This window comes from Hyperoodon ampullatus (assembly GCF_949752795.1).
Source record: "Hyperoodon ampullatus genome assembly, chromosome: 16".
In the NCBI taxonomy this organism is placed as follows: Eukaryota; Metazoa; Chordata; class Mammalia; order Artiodactyla; family Ziphiidae; genus Hyperoodon; species Hyperoodon ampullatus.
The window spans coordinates 10299858-10314283 of NC_136929.1; the positions used below are offsets into that span (position 1 = coordinate 10299858).

At 44.7% G+C, this 14426-nt stretch overlaps 1 protein-coding gene across 4 annotated transcripts in view; it reads left to right on the plus strand.

Annotated features, from left to right (window-relative positions):
- Positions 1–14426, plus strand: part of NALCN (sodium leak channel, non-selective) — a gene marked incomplete at both ends in the record, with an annotated part of 256682 nt that overhangs the window by 189306 nt on the left and 52950 nt on the right. For 2 of the 4 annotated variants that reach the window (XM_079721892.1, XM_079721891.1), the window contains 7 exons: positions 6508–6609; positions 7027–7096; positions 11388–11479; positions 11567–11689; positions 13692–13748; positions 13968–14088; positions 14184–14315. In XM_079721892.1, coding sequence (XP_079578018.1) covers positions 6508–6609; positions 7027–7096; positions 11388–11479; positions 11567–11689; positions 13692–13748; positions 13968–14088; positions 14184–14315 — 697 coding nt within the window. Of the gene's footprint in view, positions 1–6432; positions 6610–7026; positions 7097–11387; positions 11480–11566; positions 11690–13691; positions 13749–13967; positions 14089–14183; positions 14316–14426 lie in introns of all 4 variants that reach the window. The other 2 variants (XM_079721889.1, XM_079721890.1) reach the window with 2 other exon arrangements.

The following is a 14426-nucleotide window of genomic DNA, read 5'->3' on the forward strand; positions in this document are numbered from 1 at the left end:
AAATAGAACTTTTTGAGTAATTTTCCTTCTGACTAGGTCTATTCCTGAGTAGCTTTAATGATGTGTGCATCTCATTTCTTATTGGTGCAGTATGAAAAGTGCCAAATTCCTCAGTTATTTACTGAAATAGTAAATAACTATTTAATAGTTACATAACTATTAAATAGTTATTTACTGTTTCAGCTTGGCAGTAGATTCCTGTAAGACAAGGTGCACAGTGACCCTGTTCCCAGTGACAAATCCAATCTCCTGTTTAAGAAATTGATTTCAGCTCAGCTTCATGCTGGCTTGCAAGTTTCCCTTAATAGCTCTCTCATAGAATATAGCTAAAGATTTATAAACTTCCTACTTGCAAGAAGCAATGTCTGGTTTTTTGTTACCGTTTCAGGGTCTCATCTATTATAGGTGTGCAGCCCGCTTCTTGAGTGGTGTAGTATTCTAACTTGAGATCAAATTAAGATTATTTAACTTCCCCTTTCGAAAGCATATTTCAAACACGAAAGCCTATTTCAAAGGCATATTTCTGCTTTGTGATTATTTCCGTGCTTCGTGAGCATGAAGAGATCAAAAAAGAAATGAAGACATTTGATCTTTGCAGAAGATGTCAAGGTTCCTTCGTGTAACAGATGTTTCTTGAGCGCCTACTGTGTACAAGGTGAAGTAATCAGTGACCAAGCAGAGTGTCTTGGAGCTGTTGGGAGCGCGGCGTGGGTGGGGAGCTGCAGGACCGGTGACAGCGATGTGGGGGTGAGGCTGGAAGGGCAGGTTGGAAGCGGACCCTACAGGACTTTGCAAGTCAAGCTGAGCTTCTGGTCTTCATCTTTCTCTGAAGAGCAGTAGGATGTTGAAGATTTTAAGGCAGTGATGATAGCTGTATTCGTTATCTATTGCTGTGTTGCAAATACTCCACAACTCAGTGATTTACACAGCACGTGGATAACCTCACAGTTTCAGCCAGGAAGCTGGGCCTGGCTTAGTGGGGTCTCTGGCTCTGGATCCTTCACAAAGCTGCAGGCAGTTTGACGGGAACGGGCAGAAAGCCCTGCCCAGCTCGCTCGCACGGTTAGGGATGAGCCGGTGTGCCTCCTGGGCTGTCGGATGAATGCTTCACTTCCTCAAGGGCTGTTCATGGGAGGGCAGCCTCACCCCTTTGGGAAGGGGGTCTCTCCATAGTGCACCTCGCAACAAGGCAGCCTTCGTCCCCAGAGCAAGCCAGAGACTGGGGAAGATGAAAGCAGTGTCTGGTGACCTCTTCCATCTCTTCTGCCTTATGTTTGTTTAAAGCAAGTCTCCAAGTCCCGCCCACACTAAGGGGCTGCACAGGGGCATGGAAACCAGGAGGTGGGGTCATCGGGGGCCATCTGAGAAGCACCCGCCGCAATCACACCGTGGATGGTCACTTCAGAAATCACTTTGCTTGGGAGAATAATATGTTTGTGGAGACCGCTTAAGAGGCTGTGGCTCTGGTCTGGAGTGTACATCACTGCTGACCGGTCAGAACAGAGAAGACTCCCTTTCCAACACAGATCTGTGTCCAACTTGCTGTTCTCTCCTCCACCCTCTATGGAATGTTTTAACATCAACCGCGACATAGGACAAGAAAAGAAAGTCAATAATAGCAACTAACATTCAAATCGAGCATTTACGTTTCCAGAGCGCTGCACATTCATAATCCTACTTGATTCCTCCCACTCCCTATGAAGTCAGTAGCAAAGGTATCATTGTCACCACATCTTACACGTGGGGCACGGAGGCTCGGAGAAGGCATGTCACTTGCCTGAGGTCCCACAGCTGGGAAAAGCTGAGGTCAGATGCGCGTGGTTCTAAACCATGTGTTTTCTCAAATCATCTTCTCCATTTGGCCCCCAGACAGAGGCAGAACTTTCTGTTCGCTTCTGTGCTGCTGGGTGGAGACCTGCAAACCTCTGCGGCTTTGCTACTTTGAACCTGAGACGAGCGAGTTGTAAATCCTGCCCCCCATGCTCCCCCCAGTTCACTGTACACCCCCACCTCCCCCTTCACGTGTCCGTCCTGTCCATCCGTCAGCCCGTTTGCGTGCCGGGGACTGCGCTTCTAGGAATATGAGTTTGAGTGATGAAATGGTCCCTGAGAAATGTACAGTCTAATAAGGGAGGTAACTAATGATGACCGAATGCCACAAGAATTAAACAAGCTCGGCCAATAACAGGCCGCAGGAACACGGAACAGCAGACATAATCCTTCTGCGCTTTCATGTCGGTGAAATATTTCTCACTTGATGTTACTTATCAGAACCCATTTATATCAAAGTTTGTAATTGTATGACGCACGTCAAAACGTGACGTGGTACTTCCTAGTTTGGGTTACAGTTGATGCTTGTATGTATAATGAAAGTGTATTTCCTTTTAAAAATAATAAAGCAGGGCTTCCCTGGTGGCGCAGTGGTTGAGAGTCCACCTGCCGATGCAGGGGACACGGGCTCGTGCCCAGGTCCGGGAGGATCCCACATGCCGCGGAGCGGCTGGGCCCGTGAGCCATGGCCGCTGAGCCTGTGCGTCCGGAGCCTGTGCTCCACAACGGGAGAGGCCACAGCAGTGAGAGGCCCGCGTACCACAAAAATAAATAAATAAATAAATAAATAAAAATAAAAATAATAAAGCAAGCTTTTACCGTACTTGTGTGTGAACCTTGGCACATTGCATTAGAGGATATGTAGCCTCTTAGTAGCATCTGATTGTGCCAGATTGAAGTGACTTTTCTCCCAAGTTTATTATTTTCTTGAATAACAAAATATTTTACATTCATCAGAGAATGTGACAATGGCTTATGTATGAGGCTGTCTTATCTATGCAGAAACCTCCTAACGTTGCCTCCTTCCTACACCTGCTTCAAAGCCCAGGGGTCCTCAGGGTGGAAGTACTGTGCGCCTGCTTTCCCACACCCTTGCCCCCGCCAGGCCCCTCCTACCCCAGATCCATCTCCTTTTATCTGAGTTTCTTCCTTCATCCATAGGGAACTCATTTTTTACTAGTCTCCTTGTATAATATAATTAGATTTTTCCCGTATGTTTTCTTTCAGATGGATTTATGTATCTGTAGAAAAGTTTTTTCTGTACCATTAGCTGTTTTTGTTGGGGGAGGGGGATTATTACGGACAAATAGCTAGTTATTAACTATAATGGATACCTTGCCTAGAAGAAAATTTTGCCTTTTAATCTTAGTAAGATTCTACCACTGTACTTAAAAGGGGGGAAGCGTAAACCTTTAAGAGCCTTTCATGAACTGCCTTTCATGTACCCCCCTCAAAAAAAGATTGCCTTCGCCCAATTTGCTATGAATATGACCCTCAGTTTTCAGCAAAGAAACCCTAGCATTTACCTTTAGAGTTTCCTAGTTTGAAAGACACTGCACATCCTCAAAGGAGAGAACGAGACGTCAGGGCGTTTGGTCTGAGGAGAGACTCGGCGAGGACACTGGCTGCTAAATGGAGACAGAGACTGCTGGCCTTGGTTTTGGTACCAGATCTGGGGGTGAGGTGTGAGGCTGTGGGTCTGGCACAGGGGGTCAGAGAGTCACACTGAGCCTGAGGCTCCAAAGGGGACCATTAACAGCCCGGCGAGAGGGCCCCACCTGCCTGATTTCACCCTGCTCAGATCACAGGGCACCTTGTCACCCCAGGAAAGGAGGAGGTGAGTCGGCAGCCTCTGCTCAGAGAACAAGAAGATTCTGGCAGGGGCCTCTCACCCAGGAAGCGGAAACCACCGAGGCTGATGCTCTGAAGTCACCTGTTACGTGTTTTAACTGGCCCAGAGTTAGCATTTTCTTCTTTTTTTCCCATAAGTATCTAGTTTGAAATTGTTCCAGCAAACAGTGCTTGTAACGTAGAAGGAAGTGGTAGGAAAAGGATAGTAAGGCAAATGGTTCTATATGTTACATTTAAGTGGCTGTCCTAGTCTGATTAAGCACGGGTTTTCTGATTGTAGGATAGAGCTTAAAAGCCAGCGCCCATCAACCCCACCCCAGATGAGTGCGAATCACGGAGAACCTGAAGACTCACATATGGACTGCAAACATTCATGTCACATGTATGGCTGAAACTCCAGCCCATTTGAGTATTATTTTCTGAATTCTCTAGACCCAACAGAAAAGAGGGAGCTGATCTTGAAGCAAAGAGGAAAAGAGGGGTTGCTTTCTCACCCCAACTTCAGTCACGCTATTGGTGGAGGAGATGGAAGAGGAGGTGTCATAGGGTGGGGGTAGGGGGACTTCCAATATGGGTTTGTCTCCACGGAGACCTGCTTGTCTTGTTCAGTCAGAGGAGGGTGTCTCAGGTGTGGTCCTGACTCTTCTCCAGCAAGGATGCCCAGGCATCCTCAGACTGGGCTTTCGGGCAGACACCAGCAGTTCGGTTTTTTTTTTAATCACAGGCAGCTTAAAGCCAGTTACATTCTATATACTTCAAGCATAGCAGGAACGCCCAACTCAAACGGGTATTTTATAATCAAGTTATATGTGTTTTGTATTTAAGACCTATAGGTCTCATGTACTTTTAGGGAAGAGTCTTGTGACAAAAAGTAAAAGTTACTAAGTGGTTAAAAGTCAAGTCTTTTTTTTAAATATTGAAATACAGTTGATTCAAAATGTGTTAGTTTCTGGTGTACAGCAAAGTGATTCATATTACATATATACATGTATATCTGAATCTTTTTCAGATTCTTTTCCGTTATACAATAGTTTATTACAAGATAATGAATATAGTGCCCTGTGCTATACAGTAGGACCTTGTTGTTTATTTTATATATAGTAGTTTGTACCTGCTATACAGGGATAAATTAGAAGTTTGGGATTAGCAGTTACAAACTACTATATATAAAATTGAAGGTTAAGTCTTGACTGTTTACACAAATGACAAGGCTCCGTATATCTATGCCGGAATAACACTGTTCTCCAAATAGATTTTTTTCAGAATGCCTTCATGATTTTCAGACCTTTGTCCAAAAAATAATTCATAATGTACTTAATATGAGATCATCCTATACCTTTGTCAACTCAGCTGAACTTACAAATGCATCTTCCTCTTCGACCCCATTGCAGTCCTGGAAATAGCACAGTCTCTATATATCACTGCCAGAAACCCTTGTTGTTCAATAAAATTTTGACTTGGATTTTATCTCAAAATGGTCCATGTTGCTCATTAAACTAAGAAGAGTGATTTGGGGGCATTATTTCCTGTAATGCATTTACATTTGTTGCATGTGTATGATTTCTCATAAGTATTCATCGTAATTATCCTCACTGGCATCAAAACCGTTTTTAAGTACTTGAAAATACACATGATATCATAAGAGATGCTGTTTTAAGTATGCTGAACAGACATAGATCTTTTTCTCGAAGATCTTAACTCTGAGACAAACAGTAAAAATATAACTCAAAGCCAATCTAGAAATACAATTTAGGAACCATAAATACGAAAGTGTTACGAATGCAGTGACAGAGCACATGGGTTCCAGTTTGAACACATATGGTGTCATAAAATTTGCATATCACAAAACCATTGCATTTTAAGTCTATGAGTTCTCTTCAAGTTCAAGGCCTTTTCCTCGCTTTATGGATAATGAAACTGAGCCCAAAGGTCCCTCAACTGGCTCATGACAGTGTCGCCTTGGAACACAGGTCTCTTAACCACGGATTTCTTTTCTTTCCACTTGACTACTATAGTCATCAAGGGAATTCCTGTCATTTCCAGTTGGAGAGAGCTTCCTGGAGAAGAAATGTTGTTTTCTCTCCGAATCATTCACACCACAGGTGTTGAGTCACCCAATTGTCTTCACTCATTAGCAAATCTGAAATTAACACAAGCCCGGTTACGGTTTAAAGCGAACATGTTTTAAAAAGTCTTCAGAGCTTTGTGAGTACAAAGAAAGTGGCAACTGGTTACCTGTAAGCCACAGGCTTTCAGCTGACGTTTCTCTAGGTATTCATTCCAGCTTTAATTACTTTTCTGCTGACGTTTCTCTAGGTATTCATTCCAGCTTTAATTACTTTTCTATTAGTTTGTTGCCTCTAACTTTACCCTTTCCTAGCGTTCTGCAAAATCTCCTTGGAACATATATTCCATCAGCCCAGGAGCCTAGGTGGACAAATCCTTCCCTAAGGGCTTTTATTAGAAACCTCCCTGTCTAAATTGAAAACCAGCATCATGGGTACCTATGGTTAGGCTGGCCCTTTGGCTTACAGAATCCCGGTAGAGGCTCTTCTGTTTGGGGTGGGGATGGAATGGGGACACATGGTTGGGGGGATTGTTTTCTATTTATTTTCCAGCACCTTTTCGTGGCTATGACCGTCCTGTTTTGAAAGTATTCTTGACACAGAACCTAAAGCTCATTTACATTATTGGCAATGTGTCATTTGCTGTACTTTGTCTTATCATTGGTGTTTCCTTAAGAATAAGAAGAATAATGAGCAGTTATGCATTATTCATCCCAAGTGTACAAATCAGGCATTTATCTGCGGCTCCTTTTTTTTCTAGAGCTTGCACTCGACAGCGCATGCTGAGCGGATCATTTGAGGGGCAGCCGGCAAAGGAAAGGTCAATTCTCAGTGTGCAGCACCATATCCGCCAAGAGCGCAGGTAAATACACCGGAAGCCGAGGCTGCAGAGAAACGAAGGAAAGGAGTTTTACAGGAAGCATCACTGACCCCAGCCCTGGTCAGGAGGCAGGCCCGGGTGAAGAGCTGAGTTCTGTTTGCTGATGGCAACAGTAATAAAACTCACAATCAGATTCAAAGAATCAAAACATCTTTCAAAAACCCTTCCCTTGGTGATGATAGCCAAATTCTCACTTTTAAGATCAGAAGGAAAAAATTCTGAATTTTGTTAGATGAGATCAAAGGCAGGTGGATAGACTAAAACTTTTGCTATAAAAAGAAATATTAAGCATTTGTGATGCTATCAGGAATTACTTTATTTCATTTTTATGATGGTCATTGCTTAAAAGTCCAAATTTGATCTCGACATGTATTGATCAGTTGGTTGTAATTGTTTTAGGTCACTAAGACACGGATCAAACAGCCAGAGGATCAGCAGGGGGAAATCTCTTGAAACTCTGACTCAAGATGTAAGTTCTAAGCAATGCTTTGGATTTTGGAAGTGTGATTGTGAAAACGTATTTAAATGGTTGCTTAGACAATTCCAGCACCTGGGTTCTTCTGTCACGTTGTCACGTCTGCTTAACACTTCATACCAGAAGTAATCAGGAAACTCAGGAAGCAAACAAAATGGCCAGGTACGGAAAAGTGACCATAAACTGTAGAAAAATCTGGACATCCTACAAAGCACATATCTTCGTTTAGATAGTAACACAAAAGTGAAATATCAGATGCATTTGACTGAAATTAAAGACATTTAAAGCACTTTATGGCAATGAATCACATCCGTAACTTTAAATATTTACTAATTTCCAAACACAGGTCCAGTGTCTATCATTTCAGAGTTAACATACTAGGAAATAAAATTTTATTTCTAGAGGAATTTTTCTGTCAAAGACTGCACAAGATTTCCCAAGAATTTCTTTGATTTTCAACTCTAGGTCATTCATTTATTCATTAACTGACACAGTAAAATATTTATCAACTACTTGAAATAAGCCAGGTCCTGTTCTAAGGGATGAGAAGTAGCAGGGAAACAAGACAAAATCCCCACCCTGTAGGAGCTTACATTCTAGTAAAAGACACAAAGAATAAGCAAGCAAACAAATATTATCAATATAATGCTTTCTGGGTGTGATTTTTATTTAGTTTCCATTATCTCTTCATTGCTGTGGCAGGTTTGCTCTGTACTACAAAGAAAAATCAAATAGTGTAAAGAAATCAAAAGTGGTAAGTAGAATCATGGATGTAGAAAACAAACTTATGGTTACTGGGGGATAAGGTGGGGGAGGGATAAATTAGGAGACTGGGATTGACATATACACACTACTATATATAAAATAGATAATAAGGACCTACTGTATAACACAGGGAACTCTACTCAATACTCTAATGGCCTATATGGGAAAGAAATCTTAAAAAAAAAAGAATGGATATATGTATATGTATAACTGATTCACTCTGCTATACATCTGAAACTAACACAACATTGTAAATCAACCATACTCCAAGAAAAAGAAAAGAAATCAAAGGTGGAGTTTTGGGGGCAGGGAACATTAGAGGGTGACACCTCTGAATTAGCTCAGAGACCCAAAAAAAGTGAAAGAACGAACCATGTGAAATCCCAGGGAAACCAGAGGAGGCAAAAGTCTAACCTACGGGCTAGACTCGCCAGCCGTGAGATCATGCCAAGATTACCATGAGACAGTTGGAAAGGACATACTAAATACTTATCATTAGTGAAGCCCTGATTAAGATATAGGTGTTGAGTCTGGATAACTTGGCTAAGAAGGCAGAGTCTTGAATGTTCAAAGCTAAGAAGGGTTTTTGAGAAAGCAAGAGAAAGTTAGCAAGGCTTAAGAGTTTTTTGTTTTTGTCTTTTTCACCACTTTACCACTGGAGTTTTCTGGAGTTTTCGGCACAGTCCATCTGCCTTCAATCTGCAGAAACTGCTTAGTCAGAGTACAGTCTCCTCATTAAGTGTTTCAGGCTAAACTGAGGAAGGAGGAAGTTGGTGATGAGGACACCTGATATCACCATTAACAATATGTGTGGTTCTAACTGGCACAAACATCTGTTAGCACCATGGCTGTTAAGCCAGAGCTCTGTCAGATGTAATCTACCATACTGTCAACGTGGAATTGTGATCAGATCCAACACATGGCCTGTGTACTTATGATTTGGGGGTCAGGCATATTGCATGGAGACAATTTCTAGATGAAAATTCAGAGGCAACACTAGTTCAAAGCACTTTCCTTCAGTGAGATTCAATAGAAATGTGTGGTCGACTTAAGCATCAAATTAGAACATGGCTTTGAAAATGTGTGTTTAAAAATACACAACAAGGGCTTCCCTGGTGGCGCAGTGGTTGCGAGTCCGCCTGCCGATGCAGGGGATGTGGGTTCGTGCCCCGGTCTGGGAAGATCCCACATGCCGCGGAGCGGCTGGGCCCGTGAGCCATGGCCGCTGGGCCTGCGCGTCCGGAGCCTGTGCTCCGCAACGGGAGAGGCCACAGCAGTGAGAAGCCCGCGTACCGCAAAAAAAAAAAAAAAAAAAAAAAAAAAAAATACACAACAAAAGGCCCAGTTTGAATAGTCTCCATTCCAGAGGCTTAATTCTTCTTTAAAGAATTTTTATTGTATTTTCTACATAAACATATAACAAAAATCCATACCCCATCTTCTCCATAGCAAAAGGTCACGGGGTTCTGCTAATTTCATAAGAGAGCTCTCCTAGTGTCTTTTCCTCCAGAATAGAAGCCATTTAAAATAGGGAGCTTTATCTTTGTCACTTATTCCAAATGATAGAAGATACAGATCATTACATCCAAGGAATGCTTTTCTATAAAATCAATCCAGTTAGTTGAACAATGGTTCTCCATCTTCTACAGCAGCGGTCCCCAACCTTTTTGGCACCAGGAACGGGTTTCATGGAAGACAGTTTTTCTGGGGGGTTTTTCTGATGGGGGGTGGTGGTGTGGGGTATGGTGGGGGATGCTTCAGGCAGTGATGTGGGTGATGGGGAGCCATGGGGAGTGATGGGGAGCCATGGGGAGCCATGGGGAGGGATGGGGAGCCATGGGGAGCGATGAGGAGCCATGGGGAGGGATGGGGAGCCATGGGGAGGGATGGGAAGCCATGGGGAGCCATGGGGAGTGATAGGGAGCCATGGGGAGGGATGGGGAGCCATGGGGAGTGATGGGGAGCCATGGGGAGGGATGGGGAGCCATGGGGAGGGATGGGGAGCCATGGGGAGGGATGGGAAGCCATGGGGAGCCACGGGGAGTGATAGGGAGCCATGGGGAGGGATGGGGAGCCATGGGGAGTGATGGGAAGCCATGGGGAGGGATGGGGAGCCATGTGGAGCCATGGGGAGGGATGGGGAGCCATGGGGAGGGATGGGGAGCCATGGGGAGGGATGGGGAGCCATGGGGAGGGATGGGGAGCCATGGGGAGGGATGAGGAGCCATGGGGAGGCACGGGGAGGGATGGGGAGAGATGGGGAGCGATGGGGAGCCATATGGGGAGCGACGGGGAGCGATGGGGAGGCATGGGGAGGGATGGGGAGGGATGGGGAGCGACGGGGAGCGATGGGGAGGCATGGGGAGGGATGGGGAGGGATGGGGAGCGACGGGGAGCGATGGGGAGGCATGGGGAGGGATGGGGAGGGATGGGGAGCGACGGGGAGCGATGGGAGGCATGGGGAGCGATGGGGAGGGATGGGGAGCGACGGGGAGCGATGGGGAGGCATGGGGAGCGATGGGGAGCCATATGGGGAGTGACGGGGAGCGATGGGAGGCATGGGGAGCGATGGGGAGCAGCAGATGAAGCTTCGCTCACTTGCCCGCCGCTCACCTCCTGCTGTGCAGTCCGGTTCCTAACAGGCCCCGGACCGGTACCAGTTCTGTGGCCTGGGGGCTGGGGACTCCTGTTCTGTGGAGTAAAATCCAGAGTCAAGATCCTAATGATCCACCTTCCGCCATCCTGCTGGCCTCAGCTCTTCCTGTTCTCTGTGCTGTCCTCCACCCACCCTGCGTCCTGGCTGTTCTACCTGTGAACACACAGACCCGCCCCTCCCCAGAAGCACACGTTTCTCCAAATGTCCAGTGACCTGCAGCCTCCTAGTCTTTGCTCAAGGAACGGCTCCTTAACGAGACCTGCTATGACCTCGTGCTCTCTGTCCTGTGTCCCAGGAGTCCACAACACCCGTCCTCGGCCTGTTGCACAGCAGGAGGTGAGCAGCGGGCTAGCGAGTAGAACTTCATCTGCCGCTCCCCATCTTTCCCCATCTCTCCCCATCGCTTGCATAACCGCCTGAAGCATCCCCCGGGTCTGTGGGAAAATTGTCTTCCACGAAACCAGTCCCTGGTGCCAAAAAGTTTGAGGACCGCTGCTCTATCCCCCTCTGTTTTTAACCAGAGCACTAAACCTCTTCTAACCTTATTTATTTTGATTTCATTTTTAATCTGTCTCCCCTGATGAGAACATTAGCCACACAAGAGCAGGGATTTTGTCATTTTTTCCCCTTTTGCCCTATCCACAGCACTACAACAGTGCATAGCACATAATAGGTTCTCAATAAATGTTTTCACTGGGAAAAAAAATACCCTTTTGAGGAAAAAAAATATCCTTGCTAAGATGACTGTGGCCATTCAAATATTTAGAAAGCTATTTATTTCCTTCTTTTTTAATGGTCATCTTCGGAGGAAGACTGTCAGAAAAATCTCCCACGTCGATGTGTCCCCTTTCATTTTATTTCTAGCATTCCAATACAGTGAGATATAGAAACGCACAAAGAGAAGACAGTGAAATAAAGATGATCCAGGAGAAAAAGGAGCAAGCAGAAATGAAAAGGTACGGGCAGGGCGGAGTTTTGAGGCTCTTGTTCGGGGAAGGCAGACGCGCCCTTAGCCTAACTCTCGCGTGATGTTCCCGGTCCAGGAAAGTGCAGGAAGAGGAGCTGAGGGAGAACCACCCGTACTTCGATAAGCCCCTGTTCATCGTGGGTCGGGAGCACAGGTTCAGAAACTTCTGCCGAGTGGTGGTCCGAGCTCGATTCAACGCGTAAGTGACTCCACTGCAGCCACGGGTTTGGCCCTGAGTCATGCAGACAGCAGGGGGAGTTGTCATCTGAGGAAGAAGGATCGTGTCGCCCTAATGGGGTCACCAGATAAACCCTGGGCTGATTGACCATGCTGCTCCTCTTGGCTGAGTGGCCGACCAGGTGGGAAACAAACAAAGGTTGCAAGTAGTTAACATTTATAGAAAACACACGTTTATGAAGCACTTCACAGCCATTCTTATTTGTTCAGTTCCACAGGCGCCCAAGACGTTTATAGCAGAGTTGTTAACTCCATATTTTATTTTGGAGACAGTTAACCAAGGGGAGATGGAATGACAGAGCTGAGGTCACTGCCCACATCTTCTTTTAGACTCGCTGTTTCTTTGTGGTCAAAATACCTTAATTCTAGAATAGTGCAAAATAGAAATCAAGTTGACTAGTGCTTCTATTACCAACTCTTATAAGAAAACCCACTGGCCAGTGTCCCTGTCCCTCCCCACGTGGAAGAAATGTGCGAGAGGCTGTCAGGGTGATCAGCCCAGGGGATGCTGCATTTGGGACAAGCCAAGCCAAGTTTAGCAGGCAACCAGTAGAGGAAGTGGGATTCTTGTCATGCATAACTCTGAGTAAATATCCAGAAGACATTACGAGTCTAGAGAAAGTGTGAAAGTGTTCCATTCAGTAGTTGTACCTTCCCTGATACCATCATTAGTAGCATATGTACGAGCATTACTGTATGTTATGGGCTGAATTGTGCCCATGTGAATTTCTCGTCCAGAGAAATTCAGATGTTGAAGCCCTAATCCCAGCCCCTTAGAATGTGACCTCACTTGGAGATAAGGACTTTGAAGAGATAATTAAATTAAAATGAGGTCATTCAGATGGGCCCTACTCCTACGTGACTGGTGTCCTTGTAAGACGAGGAAACTTGGACACAGACTGCTATAAGGAGGGACAACGTGAAGACGGCTGTCTACACACCAAGGAGAGAGGCCTGGAGCAGATCCTTCCCTCACAGCCTCAGGAGGTGCCAACCCTACTGCCACCTTCAACTCAGACGTCCACCTCCAGAACTGGGAGAAAATAAGTTTCTGTTATTTAAGCCCCTCAGCCTGCAGTCCTTTGTCACAGCAGCCCTAGGAAACTAATACATTCTTCTAACCCCTCAGGGCTGGAGGAGACCTCAGGAGCCATTTGGGGTCATTTGTGTCCCCCCTTCTCCAACAGAGGAGGGCATTTAGGTCAGCCGAGGGTAAGGGCTTTGCTCAAGGACGCCAGCTAGGGCCCTCTCTGACTGCCAGTCCACTGTTCTTTCTGCTGTTCTAGAAAGATCTTCGCAGTTTAAAGCACCTGAGTGATAATGATTTAAAACCCTGAGTTTTCACAAAGCATCAACAGGAAGAAGCTGGCAGTGTAGAGTTGATTTGATTGGCTCCCAAACTGGGTTTTTCATCTGAAATTATCCCATTGGCTGTCTCCATGTTTACATCTAATTGCTAATTCTTGAAGACTGGTCATGGGCTTCCTGAAATTAAAAGTTATAAATCCCCACCCCAAGAAACTCTATATAAATTACTCCATACAATCACAACTAAATACAGAGCAAAGAATTCTATTTAATTTATGGATATTTAATTAAATAATTATGAGGAACAGCTCCAAACTGCTAAGGCAAAGACTTTGAATGTTTTTAAATGGAAGTCAAAATTTAATTTTGTAATATCCTTGTCAGAAATTGTTGAATGGCGTCATGAATTCTAAAATCAGGCATTTTGAAAAATGTAAACTTTGCTTTCCTAAGCATCAATTGCAAACTCTTCTGATTTTTCTTTCATCTAATGTTCTCTGCCTTCCAAAGTCACATACAGTTAACATGTATCATAACAGACATTTTGTAGAGGATGTGAGAAAAATTTTAGGTAGATGAGATGTTTATACATACTATGCTGCCAGGTTATAACATGCATGCTGCGTCACAGAGTTTATGTTTGTTCTCTCTTACAGATCTAAAACAGATCCGGTCACAGGAGCTGTGAAAAATACAAAGTACCATCAACTTTAGTAAGCATTACAAACTCTGTTTCCATGTACTATTTTATGCCTCATAAAAATATAAAGGTTCGCTTTATTTTCTTGTTATATTGTGCTGTGAAACAGACGATTGGCGATTCATTTAAAGAATGCCAGTCACGTTTATAGAATCACAGAAGCATCGTCTCTGACTTTCAGCAACCTTTCCTAGAGTGTTTGCGTTTCTCAGTTTTGTCTGGTCTTTGGCAGTGATTTGCTGGGATTGGTGACTTACCTGGACTGGGTCATGATTATCGTAACCATTTGCTCCTGCATTTCCATGATGTTCGAATCCCCCTTCCGGAGAGTCATGCACGCACCCACTTTGCAGGTACTCTGCCGAATCTCAACTCACAGCTAAGCGGAGAAACACTGACCTGCAATTTTTGCATTCATTGTGACCAACCTGCCTTCTGCCCATTTCAGATCGCCGAGTATGTGTTTGTGATATTCATGAGCATTGAGCTTAATCTGAAGATTATGGCAGATGGCTTATTCTTCACTCCAACTGCTGTCATCAGGGACTTCGGTGGAGTCATGGACATATTTATATACCTTGTAAGTCTTCAGTTATTTCCTGAATATAAAATTTAATGGTTTTGTAAAATCTCCTGCATTTCTTGGTACAAGAGTGAGATACGTGAGTCACAGAGGTTTAGGTGCCATTAA